Here is a 15,018-nt window from a genome sequence, read left to right on the forward strand (position 1 = left end):
ACCTAATCTATCTCCTGAGGCACATATAAATAGGATAATGACAGCAGCGTACTCTACACTGGTAAAAGTTAGAACATCATTCAGAAACCTAAGTAAGGAGGCATTAAGGGCGCTTTACACTGACTACGTGAGGCCTATCTTAGAATTTGCCGCCTCATCATGGAGTCCTCATCTGAAGAAGCATATAAGGAAACAGGAAAAGGTTCGGAGGTTTGCAACGAGACTCGTCCCAGAGCTACGAGGGATGGGGTATGAGGAGCGCCTGAAGGAACTGTGACTTACGACACTAGAAAAAAGAAGGGGGAGGGGGGACATGATAGGAACGTATAAAATACTCAGGGGGATTGACAGAGTGGACATAGACGAAATGTTCATACGGAATAGTAACAGAATGAGGGGGACATGGGTGGAAGCTGGAAACTCAGATGAGTCACAGAGATGTTAGGAAGTTTTCTTTTAGCGTGAGAGTAGTGGGAAAATGAAATGCACTCAAGGAACAGGTTGTGGAAGCAAATAATATTTCATAATTTTAAAACTAGGTATGATAGGGAAATGGGACAGGAGTCATTGCTGTAAACAACCGATGGCTCGAAAGGCGGGATCCAAGAGTCTATGCTCGATCCTGCAGACACAAATAGGCGAGTACAAATAGGTGAGTACACACACACACATACACACACACACAGTGATGTGGTGGAGGCTGACTCCATACACAGTTTCAAATATAGATATGATAGAGCCCAGTAGGCTCAGGAATCTGTACACCAGTTGATTGACAGTTGAGAGGCGGGACCAAAAGAGTCAGAGCTCAACCCCCACAAGCACAACTAGGTGAGTACGACTAGATGAGTACAAACACACATTGGCCTCTCGGCTGAATGGACAGCGCTCGGGAGTCGTAGTCATAAGGGCCCGTGTTCGATCCCCGGCAACCACCTTGATCCGTCAAGAAAAATCACATTGTACCTTCCCTACCACCTGTGATCACTCAGGCCGTGACGGTGGGGGAGTCTTGTGGACTCTGGCTAACAGTCTCGTGGGCTCTGGCTAACAGTCTCGTGGACTCTGGCTAACAGTCTCGTGGACTCTGGCTAACAGTCTCGTGGACTCTGGCTAACAGTCTCGTGGACTCTGGCTAACAGTCTCGTGGACTCTGGCTAACAGTCTCGTGGACTCTGGCTAACAGTCTCGTGGACTCTGGCTAACAGTCTCGTGGACTCTGGCTAACAGTCTCGTGGACTCTGGCTAACAGTCTCGTGGACTCTGGCTAACAGTCTCGTGGACTCTGGCTAACAGTCTCGTGGACTCTGGCTAACAGTCTCGTGGACTCTGGCTAACAGTCTCGTGGACTCTGGCTAACAGTCTCGTGGACTCTGGCTAACAGTCTCGTGGACTCTGGCTAACAGTCTCGTGGACTCTGGCTAACAGTCTCGTGGACTCTGGCTAACAGTCTCGTGGACTCTGGCTAACAGTCTCGTGGACTCTGGCTAACAGTCTCGTGGACTCTGGCTAACAGTCTCGTGGACTCTGGCTAACAGTCTCGTGGACTCTGGCTAACAGTCTCGTGGACTCTGGCTAACAGTCTCGTGGACTCTGGCTAACAGTCTCGTGGACTCTGGCTAACAGTCTCGTGGACTCTGGCTAACAGTCTCGTGGACTCTGGCTAACAGTCTCGTGGACTCTGGCTAACAGTCTCGTGGACTCTGGCTAACAGTCTCGTGGACTCTGGCTAACAGTCTCGTGGACTCTGGCTAACAGTCTCGTGGACTCTGGCTAACAGTCTCGTGGACTCTGGCTAACAGTCTCGTGGACTCTGGCTAACAGTCTCGTGGACTCTGGCTAACAGTCTCGTGGACTCTGGCTAACAGTCTCGTGGACTCTGGCTAACAGTCTCGTGGACTCTGGCTAACAGTCTCGTGGACTCTGGCTAACAGTCTCGTGGACTCTGGCTAACAGTCTCGTGGACTCTGGCTAACAGTCTCGTGGACTCTGGCTAACAGTCTCGTGGACTCTGGCTAACAGTCTCGTGGACTCTGGCTAACAGTCTTGTGGACTCTGGCTAACAGTCTCGTGGACTCTGGCTAACAGTCATGATAGAGAGAGAGAGACTGCCAAGGTGAGATGAGCACCTGACATACTCCCAGCACCAATAAGCTGGTCGCTCTGGGTTAGGCTACAGTCTCTTAGCATGATAATTGTCGCTGATGTTATCATGTTATCCTGGGCGACATAATACTCTGTGTGTGTGTGTGTGTGTGTGTGTGTGTGTGTGTGTGTGTGTGTGTGTGTGTGTGTGTGTGTGTGTGTGTGTGTGTGTGTGTGTGTGTGTGTGTTTGTTTGTTTTCACATCTTCCCATAAATTTTCACATTATTTCAGTGACTGAAAAATGAGCCGTAATTTTGTAACACTCAAATACGAACTAGGAGATAGTTATTGTTGCACATTAGAGTGAGGAGGGTGGAGGAGCCGTGCCCTGGGAGGTGTGAGCAATGGCCCCGGGAACCTCTGAATTATGTATCGGCTGACCACATGATGGGTGGCTGTGGGGGGAGGGGGGGGGAGGGGGGGGAGTAGTTTCCTCAGAAGATGGTAGTGTGTACGTACACGCGCACACACACGCACACGCGCATACACACGCGCACCCACCCACACACACCCACAAAACCTACAAAATTCTCAGAGGAATTGACGGGGTAGATAAAGATAAACTGTTTAACACTGGTGGTACACGAACAAGGGGACACAGGTGGAAACTGAGTACCCAAATGAGCCATTGGGACGTTAGAAAGAACTTTTTCAGTGTCAGTGTTATTAACAGGTGGAATGCATTAGGAAGTGATGTGGTGGAGGCTGACTCCATACACAGTTTCAAATGTAGATATGATAGAGCCCAGTAGGCTCAGGAATCTGTACACCTGTTGATTGACAGTTGAGAGGCGGGACCAAAGAGCCAGAGCTCAACTCCCGCACGCACAACTAGGTGAGTACACAGTGAGGAGAGTATCTCAGAGTGAGGAGAGAAGCAGAGACACAGTATGAAATTGACATTGAAAGTGAAGCCAAGACTCAACCCAAACTGCTCCACAGCCACATCAGGAGGAAAACATCAGTGAAGGAACAAGTGATGAAACTGTGGAAAGGGGAGAACAGATACACAGAGAATGACAGTGTGAAGAGCTCATCAAGAGATTCCAGGGGGTCTTCACAATAGAACAAGGAGAAGCCCCTGCACTAAATGAGGAGGAGGCAAACCAAGCCGCCTTGGAGGATTTTGACCTCACCAGTGATGAGGTCAATAGGAATCTGTTGGAGCTGAATGTATCAAAGGCTGTTGGCCCTGACAGAATCTCACCATGGATACTAAAAGAAGGTGCAGAAGCACTAAGTGTGCCACTCTCTATGGTGTATAACAGGTCACTGGAAACAGGAGACCTTCCGGAAAGCCAGATCTATCATATAGCTGGAAGCTGGAAGCTTCTTAAGCTGGAAGACAGCTAATGTAGTCCCAATATACAAAAAGGATGACAGGCAAGAGGCACTGAACTACAGGCCAGTTTCCCTAACTTGTATACCATGCAAGGTGATGGAGAAGATCGTGAGGAAAAGGCTCGTAGAGCATCTGGAGGGAAATAGCTTTGTAACACACCACCAACATGGATTCAGGGATGGTAAATCGTGCCTCACGGGTTTAATAGAATTCTATGACCAAACAACAAAAATTAGGCAGGAAAGAGAAGGGTGGGCAGACTGCATTTTCTTGGACTGTCAGAAAGCCTTTGATACAGTACCCCATAAAAGGCTGTTACAAAAGTTGGAGCAACAGGCAGGAGAAAAAGGTAAGGTGCTCCAGTGGATAAGGGAGTATCTGAACAACAAGAAACGGCGAATAACTGTGAGGGGAGAGACATCAGAGTGGCGAGATGTCACCAGCGAGGTTCCACAGGGCTCTGTACTTGGACCCATCCTGTTTCTAATATATATATGTAAACGACCTTCCAGAGGGTATAGACTCATTCCTCTCAATGTTTGCTGATGATGCAAAAATTATGAGAAGAATCAAGACACATGAAGATAGACAGAGACTACAGGATGTCCTGGACAAACTGGAGGAATGGTCTAGAAAATGGCTACTAAAGTTCAACTCAGGAAAGTGTGAAGTAATGAAATTAGGCGAAGGGAGCAGGAGGCTGAACACAAGGTACCATCTGGGAGGTGATATCCTGCAAGAGTCAAATAGAGAGAAAGATCTGGGGGTTGACATCACACCGAACCTGTCCCCAGAGGCCCACATCAACAGAATATCATCAGCGGCATATGCTAGACTGGCCAACATAAGAACTGCCTTTAGAAACTTGTGTAAGGAATCGTTCAGGACCCTGTATACCACTTATGTAAGACAAATCCTGGCGTATGCAGCTCCAGCCTGGAGTCCATACCTGATTAAACACAAGACAAAGTTAGAGAAAATTCATAGGTATGCCACCAGGCTCGTCCCGGAACTGAGAAGTATGAGCTGCGAGGAAAGGCTAAAGGAGCTAAACCTCACATCCCTGGAAAACAGAAGAGTAAAGGGAGATATGATAACCACCTACAAAATACTCAGGGGAATTGACAGGGTGTGAAGGGAAGGGAACAATCAGGGGAAAGCGCCAAGCCATTACGACTATATAGCACTGGGAAGGGGTCAGGATAGGGATTTGGGATGGGACGGGGGGAAGGAATGGTGCCCAAGCTCTTGGACGGTCGGGGATTGAACGCCGACCTGCATGTGGCGAGACCGTCGCTCTATCGTTCAGCCCAAGTGGTTGGACAGGATGGACAAAGGCAGACTCCATACACAGTTTCTAATGTAGATATGATAGATCTCAGTAGGCGCAGGAATCTGTACACCAGTTGATTGTCAGTTGAGAGCCGGGACCAAAGAGCCAGAGATCAACCCCCGCAAGCACAACTAGTTGAGAACAACTAGGTGAATACACACACCCACCCCAAAATGTGCAGGGTGTAGAGTGGAGCTCCTGGCCTGAGCCTTAAAATTATCGGTTGCCTAAAAGCAGCGACTTGCGACCTTGTAGTTCCTTAGAGTATCTAGATAAAGACTATCTACACCTACTACTGCTACTTGGTCCTTCTAAACAATATGATCAGTGTGTGCGACTTGATTACTTCAACATACTTATAGAACAAATCTATACTTTTTTTAGATATCTTAAATTTGACTCTGAATTCTCCTGAGGTTTTTGCATTGCCGTGTGAATCCTGTAGAGAATTACTTTTACAGAATCCTTTCCCACAATACTTCCTTATATATATTTCCTACTACTTCCTTATTTTTCTTGTGTCCTCTTGTTCTGTTTTTAATTATCTATCTTCCTAATATCTCTTCTTATATCAATATGTTTATATTACGTCTCTTCTCACTCTTCCATGTTCCAATCTTGGTAGCTTCACTTTCTCTTAGTCTGTGGTGAGGGGACATCCCATCGTCCAGGGAGCAGCGGTGCTGACATCTGTCAGCCTGTTACATGTTTGTCATCTTGTCAGGAGGGCACACAGGTACCCTTGCAGGTCCCGCCTCACAGGTACCCTTGCTGGTACTGCCTCACAGGTACCCTTGCTGGTCCCGCCTCACAGGTACCCTTGCTGGTCCTGCCTCACAGGTACCCTTGCTGGTCCCGCCTCTCAGGTACCCTTGCTGGTCCCGCCTCACAGGTACCCTTGCTGGTCCCGCCTCACAGGTACCCTTGCTGGTCCCGCCTCACAGGTACCCTTGCTGGTCCCGCCTCACAGGTACCCTTGCTGGTCCCGCCTCACAGGTACCCTTGCTGGTCCTGCCTCACAGGTACCCTTGCTGGTCCCGCCTCACAGGTACCCTTGCTGGTCCCGCCTCACAGGTACCCTTGCTGGTCCTGCCTCACAGGTACCCCTTGCTGGTCCTGCCTCACAGGTACCCTTGCTGGTCCCGCCTCACAGGTACCCTTGCTGGTACTGCCTCACAGGTCCCCATGCTGGTCCCGCCTCACAGGTACCCTTGCTGGTCCTGCCTCACAGGTACCCTTGCTGGTCCCGCCTCACAGGTACCCTTGCTGGTCCCGCCTCACAGGTCCCCTTGCTGGTCCCGCCTCACAGGTACCCTTGCTGGTCCCGCCTCACAGGTACCCTTGCTGGTCCTGCCTCACAGGTACCCTTGCTGGTCCTGCCTCACAGGTACCCTTGCTGGTCCTGCCTCACAGGTACCCTTGCTGGTCCTGCCTCACAGGTACCCTTGCTGGTCCCGCCTCACAGGTACCCTTGCTGGTCCCGCCTCACAGGTCCCCTTGCTGGTCCTGCCTCACAGGTCCCCTTGCTGGTCCCGCCTCACAGGTACCCTTGCTGGTCCTGCCTCACAGGTCCCCTTGCTGGTCCCGCCTCACAGGTACCCTTGCTGGTCCTGCCTCACAGGTACCCTTGCTGGTCCCGCCTCACAGGTACCCTTGCTGGTCCTGCCTCACAAGTACCCTTGCTGGTCCTGCCTCACAGGTACCCTTGCTGGTCCTGCCTCACAAGTACCCTTGCTGGTCCTGCCTCACAGGTCCCCTTGCTGGTCCTGCCTCACAGGTACCCTTGCTGGTCCCGCCTCACAGGTACCCTTGCTGGTCCTGCCTCACAGGTACCCTTGCTGGTCCTGCCTCACAGGTACCCTTGCTGGTCCTGCCTCACAGGTACCCTTGCTGGTCCTGCCTCACAGGTACCCTTGCTGGTCCCGCCTCACAGGTACCCTTGCTGGTCCTGCCTCACTCACCTGGGTACGGGTGTGGTCCTCTCACCACATTCCCCAGCACGACCACCAGCACGACCACCAGCACGACCACCAGCACGGTACCCAGCACGACCACCAGCACGGTCCCCAGCACGGTCACCAGCACGGTCACCAGCACGACCCCCAGCACGACCCCCAGCACAGTCCCCAGCACGACCACCAGCACGGTCCCCAGCACGGTCACCAGCACGACCCCCAGCACGACCCCCAGCACGACCACCAGCACGGTACCCAGCACGACCACCAGCACGGTACCCAGCACGATCACCAGCACAGTCCCCAGCACGACCACCAGCACGGTCCCTAGCACGGTCCCCAGCACGGTCACCAGCACGGTCACCAGCACGACCCCCAGCACGGTCACCAGCACGACCCCCAGCACGACCACCAGCAATGTCCCGAGCACGACCACCAGCACGGCACCAGCACGACCACCAGCACGGCACCAGCACGACCACCAGCACGGCACCAGCACGACCACCAGCACGGGACCAGCACGACCACCAGCACGGTCCCCAGCACGACCACCAGCACGGCACCAGCACGACCACCAACACGGCACCAGCACGGCACCAGCACGACCACCAACACGGCACCAGCACGACCACCAGCACGGCACCAGCACGACCACCAGCAATGTCCCCAGCACGACCACCAGCAATGTCCCCAGCACGACCACCAGCACGGCACCAGCACGACCACCAGCACGGCACCAGCACGACCACCAGCAATGTCCTCAGCACGACCACCAGCACGGTTCCCAGCACGACCACCAGCACGGTCCTCAGCACGACCACCAGCACGGTCCCCAGCACGACCAACAGCACGGTACCCAGCACGACCACCAGCACAGTCCCCAGCACGACCCCCAGCACGGTCCTCAGCACGACCACCAGCACGGTCCCCAGCACGACCACCAGCACGGTCCCCACTACGACCACCAGCACGACCACCAGCACGGCCACCAGCACGACCCCCAGCACGACCACCAGCACCGTCCTCAGCACGACCACCGGCACGGTCCCCAGCACGACCACCAGCACGACCACCAGCACGGTCCCCACTACGACCACCAGCACGACCCCTAGCACGACCACCAGCACGGTCACCAGCATGACCCCCAGCACGACCAACAGCACGACCACCAGCACGACCACCAGCACGGTCACCAGCACGACCACCAGCACGGTCCCCAGCACGACCACCAGCACGGTCCCCAGCACGACCACCAGCACGACCACCAGCACGACCACCAGCACGGTCCCCAGCACGACCACCAGCACGACCACCAGCACGACCACCAGCACGGTCCCCAGCACGACCACCAGCACGGTCCCCAGCACGGTCCCCAGCACGGTCTCTTTAATGTCATTAGCTAAAACTGAGAGAGCAGAGGGTGCGTCACTGCTTGTGTGTATATAGTAATTTTTAAGCAATTAACAGAGATTCATTATCTGCCGCCCCGAGTGTTATATAATCACCAAAATGAACCTGATGCTAATTTTACTGTTTTTATAAACCATTTAGAAATATTAGACGAATTTTGCAGAACTGATAACCTTAGCACAGTGGTAATACTGTTTGCTTAATATCTGTTGATAAAAATATATATATTTTTATAAAAAGTTTGTGAGGGTACCACCTCTGGTGCCAATGTGGGGACCCATAGCCTCGGAGAAGAAAATAAAAAGTATTCAGAGAAGACCTTGTGGTTTCTCACTGAACACTAATATTATCTTCTCCTCTCCTATTATCTTCTCCTATTTTTATATATATTTTTAGATTGTCACAAGAATCTCTTTAGGAAAAGAGACTGAGCCTATTCCTTCATCGCATGTTCAACCATAACATGTCTGCATGTTCAACAATAACGAATTAACAGCAAGAGCAACAAGAACTGTATACGTTTAGACAAGATTCCACGTCTCTCTACACCCTGGTGCCCCAGACCCCAGGACACCTGGCGTCTGCGTCGAGGCCCGCGCCACACGCCGGTGAACTAGCATCTTGCTAGTTCGCGTCTGCCGGCTGGCAAATATCGACACACCAGCGCCACCTGGACGGTCAAGCCCGCGTAAATATAGAAGCCAGCCAGTCACCACCAAGCAGAATACTCTCAGTGCTCATACCTGCGACACCCGCTTCCACACTACCCTGTGTGGTGGTAGATTTACGCAGTCTTGTACATAGTATTCCAGCACCATTTATTTTTATCTTGACGTAACGTTCACTTGTCTGTTTGTTTTTATATTTTTGCACTGTTATATTACGCCAAATCATAGAGAAACTATTTTTTGTATTGTAAATTGTTAAAGTTATTTTTTTGTCATAGTAAAGTATTTAAATGTTTTTTATTGTTTGTACTTTATCCTACAGCTACCACACCGTGAAGAGATCAATATAGCAGTTTTATTTACTTTGTTTTTATTTTTTGTTTTTTAATGTGCATGGCATTCCATCTGCTCTAATAGCTACTGCTCTATTAGTCATTTTACCATAACAAGGTTCTGCTCTGCCCTGAGGGGGTTGGGGATTTTGGAACTTAAACCTCCAAAGAAAGCTCTGGTTATTGCACCAGAGTGTTATTTGTGTACAGGCGAACAGCGTCCCCAACCACTCCCTGACCGAACAAACAACCGACCTCGGCAGCCTCACTCCCGCTACCGTCGGTCGACCAGCAATGGACACTGGAGTGCTTGTAATTTACCCAGGAGATCACACTGTATGCCTCTTGATCTTGGAGAGCGGTTCAGCATCACATATTTTGGGATGTGGCTCTAACACTGGCCTCGTCTTGTGCACACACCCTACTCGAGCCGCCATGACTCCCCACTTATCCTTGTTTGGAATGATCTCCTAAATCCCCCTTTAGAGAATTGGTATCTTCTGCCACCCTGTCCGGAGCGCCCCCCCCTCTCTCCCCCCCCCCCACTTTCTGGAAAACCTCACCGGGACAAGAGCAAAAGCCAGCTAGCATATACATTTAATATACAAAGAAAACATACATAAAACATAACGTATAAAATATAACATTATCATACAACACTCTAACCTGCTACAACCCGGTAGCATTCCAATATCATATCCTGGCGTCACCAACTGTCCATATCAAGTGGCTGCCCAACTCTTGGCTTACCACTTACTACTCCCTCACTAAATGGGGCTGAAATCCTGTCACAACAGTACTGTATCCTCAGCCCTAAAAGTATATGAAACTCAGCTCGGGGCTGAAACAGCAGAAACATCTACATAAGTATCCCGCAACACAAGAAGAAATCAATATCTCACTTTACACTGCGTCTTACATGCCAATAAGTATTCCAGCACTTCCCTTATACATTATGTGTGACCACCATGAACCACTGTTCTGCTCCTAGAAGCTCACCACCAATACTTATCTCTTGGTCCTTCAAAATATCAGGAAAGGCACCTCTGCAGTTCTCCCAATCTGCTGCACAACAAAGTCCTAGTCCAACATCAGTGACGCTTCACCAATGATGCCACAGAGACACGTGTAGCTCCTCTACACTGCTCGAAGTCAACCCTCACTATGGAGTTCTGCTCCACCACAGAGTTCAGCACACACTTCTTCTACAACCTCGCAGTTCCTTCATCAACTTCTTCTCTAACCTAGAAGTCTCTCTACGAACTCCATCCCAAACAAACCGCCGAAATCTCTGACGTGAGGACGCTCACTCACTGGAGCTCAAACATGGCGCTCACACAGGCCGCCCACAAAAATACTTCAGGACTTGCTCACAAGGCTTCCTCCAGTCCACGACAAGAGTTCACAACGTCGCCTGGCAGGCTCCACAACAGAAACGCCTGCTTGCTTTCTTCCTCTTGAAGGCACAACAATTAGTTCCACCAAGGCGCGACCAACGCTCACTTCCAGGTTGTCTCTAATTTATCAAAATCACAGAGAAATTGTGTACTACGTCCCCAACAGCTTCCTCACACTTGCAGACAAGTAGTCTTCACTCCAGTACTAACACAGGGAATTATATTCTTCCTTATTCTGGGAGAATCAACGAAGTACAACCACCTCTGACGACGGTCGTGACTCAAGTGAGGTCACGACCTCCTGCTAGCGTCACTTCACGTCCCCAAAGTATCGACATCTCACTTCATGTCACTTATTACCAACGCCCATCCTCTGCTAGTATCCTGAGATTAATCACTGAGGTTTACTCAATTATTTAATATATATACATCTTTCCTCTGACCTCTCAATTAGGTGAGGAACGCAGATTATTAGAAAGGTAGACTCGTTCCACCCAGGCAACATGAGGTCATAACAGTACACACACAAACACTCGGATCCTGAGCCGAGTTTGTGTACCTGTCAAAAAAAACAAAAAACAAGCCAAGAAGGCTACACAGCTAATAAGGCTGGAGTCTGTGCCCAAGAATATTCGTAAGTTCCTAAAAAATTCTTGAAGTGACCACCAGGAGAGCATGAAGACACTAGACAGGTGATATAACCCAAGAAGCAGCAACTCAAAAGATCCGTGAAGGAAAAGCTGGATTTGTGATGATGGTGAGAGTGAGGATCGCGTCAGAGAGCGATGCACACCAAGACTGACCGTTAAGACAGGTCGGTGTAGCACTTCTCAAAGATTTTTAACTTATGAAAAATATATGTTGAACATTCTGAGTGACTAATTACTCTTGGGAACTATTTACACGTGAACCCTCGTCTTAAATTGTTGATAGTGACTCAGGGAGCACCCGGTGACCGAGGCTTCTCACCGCTCCACACCACATTTGCTTAGTCTCACAATCAGCTTACTCGCTCAAAACATTTCCGACCTTAGTAATATTATTAAAATATTATCAATAACCGCAGGCAACTGTGACGGCGTCTTAACAAGCAGCTCCCCACCCCCCCTCATACCTCCCCCCACTTTTCTACTCATCTTTATCTTACCTCACCCCTTCTTCCCGCTCTCCTGTTCCTCACTGCATCTCCCTCACTCCTCCCTCTCTGGACGCACACTTCCCGGGGATCACCATCACCGTCCCATCAATACCCCGTGATTGGCCCTCACCTTCACTTCCCCGGGGAGTAAATCCCCAGGTGTGTGTGCTGGCCTGGCTGGCCTCAAGCCTCACCGCTGCTCCCCAAGACAGGCACTGACGCTAAGTGCCACCACTCCTCCCCTCCCCCCTCGTGTGTCCTCATTCTTCCCGTCCTCTCCTCCCTGGCCCCAGGACCCCCCCCCAGCCCCCCCACCTGGCTGTGGGCCGCTAATATTCCCTATTCAAAAATCATCAGACAAATCGCTTCACATTCTACGCCAGAATTTCAATGAATATTATGAAGTAAATTTAAATTGAATCAGGAGAAGGAAAAATATTCAGAGAGGCGTCTCGATGCTGCCCTTATTTTACCTCAAGGTGACATATATGACTTTTACCGTCACCTCTGGCGGCGTCCTGGGAGCCGCAGTCTCTTGAAGGACCCGGGGGTGGAGGGTGACCCGGGGTGGAGGGTGACCCGGGGTGGACGGTGACCCGGGGTGGAGGGTGATCCGGGGTGGAGGGTGATCCGGGGTGGAGGGTGATCCGGGGTGGAGGGTGACCCGGGGGTGGAGTGTGACCCGGGGTGGAGTGTGACCCGGGGTGGAGTGTGACCCGGGGTGGAGGGTGACCCGGGGTGGAGGGTGATCCGGGGTGGAGGGTGATCCGGGGTGGAGGGTGATCCGGGGTGGAGGGTGACCCGGGGGTGGAGTGTGACCCGGGGTGGAGTGTGACCCGGGGTGGAGGGTGACCCGGGGTGGAGGGTGACCCGGGGGTGGAGTGTGACCCGGGGGTGGAGTGTGACCCGGGGCTGGAGTGTGACCCGGGGGTGGAGTGTGACCCGGGTTGGTGTGTGACCCGGGGGTGGAGTGTGACCCGGGGGTGGAGGGTGACCCGGGGCTGGAGTGTGACCCGGGGGTGGAGTGTGACCCGGGGGTGGAGTGTGACCCGGGTTGGTGTGTGACCCGGGGGTGGAGTGTGACCCGGGGCTGGAGTGTGACCCGGGGTGGAGTGTGACCCGGGGTGGAGTGTGACCCGGGGTGGAGGGTGACCCGGGGTGGAGGGTGACCCGGGGTGGAGTGTGACCCGGGGACTGGAGTGTGACCCGGGGACTGGAGTGTGACCCGGGGACTGGAGTATGACCCGGGGGCTGAAGTGTGACCCGGGGGCTGGAGTGTGACCCGGGGACTGGAGTGTGACCCGGGGGCTGGAGTGTGACCCGGGGGCTGGAGTGTGACCCGGGGACTGGAGTGTGACCCAGGAACTGGAGTGTGACCCAGGGACTGGAGTGTGACCCAGGGACTGGAGTGTGACCCGGGGACTGGAGTGTGACCCGGGGGCTGGAGTGTGACCCGGGGACTGGAGTGTGACCCGGGGACTGGAGTGTGACCCGGGGACTGGAGTGTGACCCGGGGACTGGAGTGTGACCCGGGGGCTGGAGTGTGACCCGGGGACTGGAGTGTGACCCGGGGACTGGAGTGTGACCCAAGGACTGGAGTGTGACCCGGGGACTGGAGTGTGACCCGGGGGCTGGAGTGTGACCCTGGGACTGGAGTGTGACCCTGGGACTGGAGTGTGACCCGGGGACTGGAGTGTGACCTGGGGCTGGAGTGTGATCCTGGGACTGGAGTGTGACCTGGGGCTGGAGTGTGACCAGGGGACTGGAGTGTGACCCGGGGGCTGGAGTGTGACCCGGGGACTGGAGTGTGACCCGGGGACTGGAGTGTGACCCGGGGGCTGGAGTGTGACCCGGGGACTGGAGTGTGACCTGGGGCTGGAGTGTGATCCTGGGACTGGAGTGTGACCTGGGGCTGGAGTGTGACCAGGGGACTGGAGTGTGACCCGGGGGCTGGAGTGTGACCCGGGGACTGGAGTGTGACCCGGGGACTGGAGTGTGACCCAAGGGCTGGAGTGTGACCCGGGGACTGGAGTGTGACCCGGGGGCTGGAGTGTGACCCGGGGACTGGAGTGTGACCCGGGGACTGGAGTGTGACCCGGGGACTGGAGTGTGACCTGGGGCTGGAGTGTGATCCTGGGACTGGAGTGTGACCTAGGGCTGGAGTGTGACCAGGGGACTGGAGTGTGGCCCGGGGGCTGGAGTGTGACCCGGGGACTGGAGTGTGACCCGGGGACTGGAGTGTGACCCGGGGGCTGGAGTGTGACCCGGGGACTGGAGTGTGACCCGGGAACTGGAGTGTGACCCGGGGGCTGGAGTGTGACCCGGGGACTGGAGTGTGACCCGGGGACTGGAGTGTGACCCGGCGGCTGGAGTGTGACCCGGCGGCTGGAGTGTGACCCAGGGGCTGGAGTGTGACCCAGGGGCTGGAGTGTGACCCAGGGGCTTTAGTGTGACCTGGGGCTGGAGTGTGGAATAGAGTTGTTGTTGAAGATTCATCAACTCAGAACAAAAGTTCCAAAGTAGCACTGGCTATGGTGAGCCCGCAGTGGACTTACCTGGCACAGGAGTGGTGCTGTGAGGAACCGAGTGCTCTCCTACACGTTATATAGCAGACAATCAGTCCCTCTACTTCCATTACCAGCCAAGATGATGTGTTTATAAATTATGTTATTTTAGTTTGAGAAGTTGCCACGCTGCCCGACACTGTCTGTGAGCATACGAAGGGATCAGTGGCACGTGTCCACGCAGGTTTCCTCTCTCATAATTACCCTAAAATGGCATTAATTGCAGTAAGCATTCCGTAATTATGGCACCAAACTGCTGCAGCAACACTAAAGTCAGCTCTAAACTGGTGAGCATCGCTGCCACATATTATAGTCTGTGGGTTGGTTGATGTTGTCGTCGTTGATCCTTCTCTATGGACAACCCAACCCACAACTCGGTAGAGTGTTTATACTAGGAGATCACCCTTGGCGCTTCTGGCTCTTGGAGAGGGGCTCAACGTCACACGTTTAGGGGATGCGGCTCCAACACTTAGCCTCGTTGTCACGTGCACACACCCACTCGAGCCACTGTGACTCCCCACTCTCTCCTTATCAGATGTGATCCCCTCAATCCCTATGACTTACTAGTATTACCTTCTACCCTGTCCACAGCAGTGGTTCTTGGTTCTTTCTCTCTCTCTCTCCTTCTTTACTACTTCCTGGGAAGCCTCACTAGGACAAGGGCAAACACCGGCAAATTGGGATACATTTACTGGACAAAGCACATACACGATACATACACACATATAATAAT

At 52.9% G+C, this 15,018-nt stretch overlaps 1 protein-coding gene across 1 annotated transcript in view; it reads right to left on the bottom strand.

The window, feature by feature from the left end:
- LOC138357459 (nascent polypeptide-associated complex subunit alpha, muscle-specific form-like) overlaps positions 1 to 15,018 on the bottom strand; it is a 58,651-nt gene that overhangs the window by 25,966 nt on the left and 17,667 nt on the right. The window contains exons 2-3 of the mRNA XM_069314314.1: positions 12,195 to 14,181; positions 7,514 to 8,160 (exon numbers count right to left, since the gene is read on the bottom strand). Of these exons, the coding sequence (XP_069170415.1) occupies positions 7,514 to 8,160; positions 12,195 to 14,181 (2,634 nt within the window). The remainder of the gene's footprint in view (positions 1 to 7,513; positions 8,161 to 12,194; positions 14,182 to 15,018) is intronic.

The sequence above is a fragment of the Procambarus clarkii genome, chromosome 78 (genome assembly GCF_040958095.1).
Source record: "Procambarus clarkii isolate CNS0578487 chromosome 78, FALCON_Pclarkii_2.0, whole genome shotgun sequence".
Lineage (NCBI taxonomy): Eukaryota > Metazoa > Arthropoda > Malacostraca > Decapoda > Cambaridae > Procambarus > Procambarus clarkii.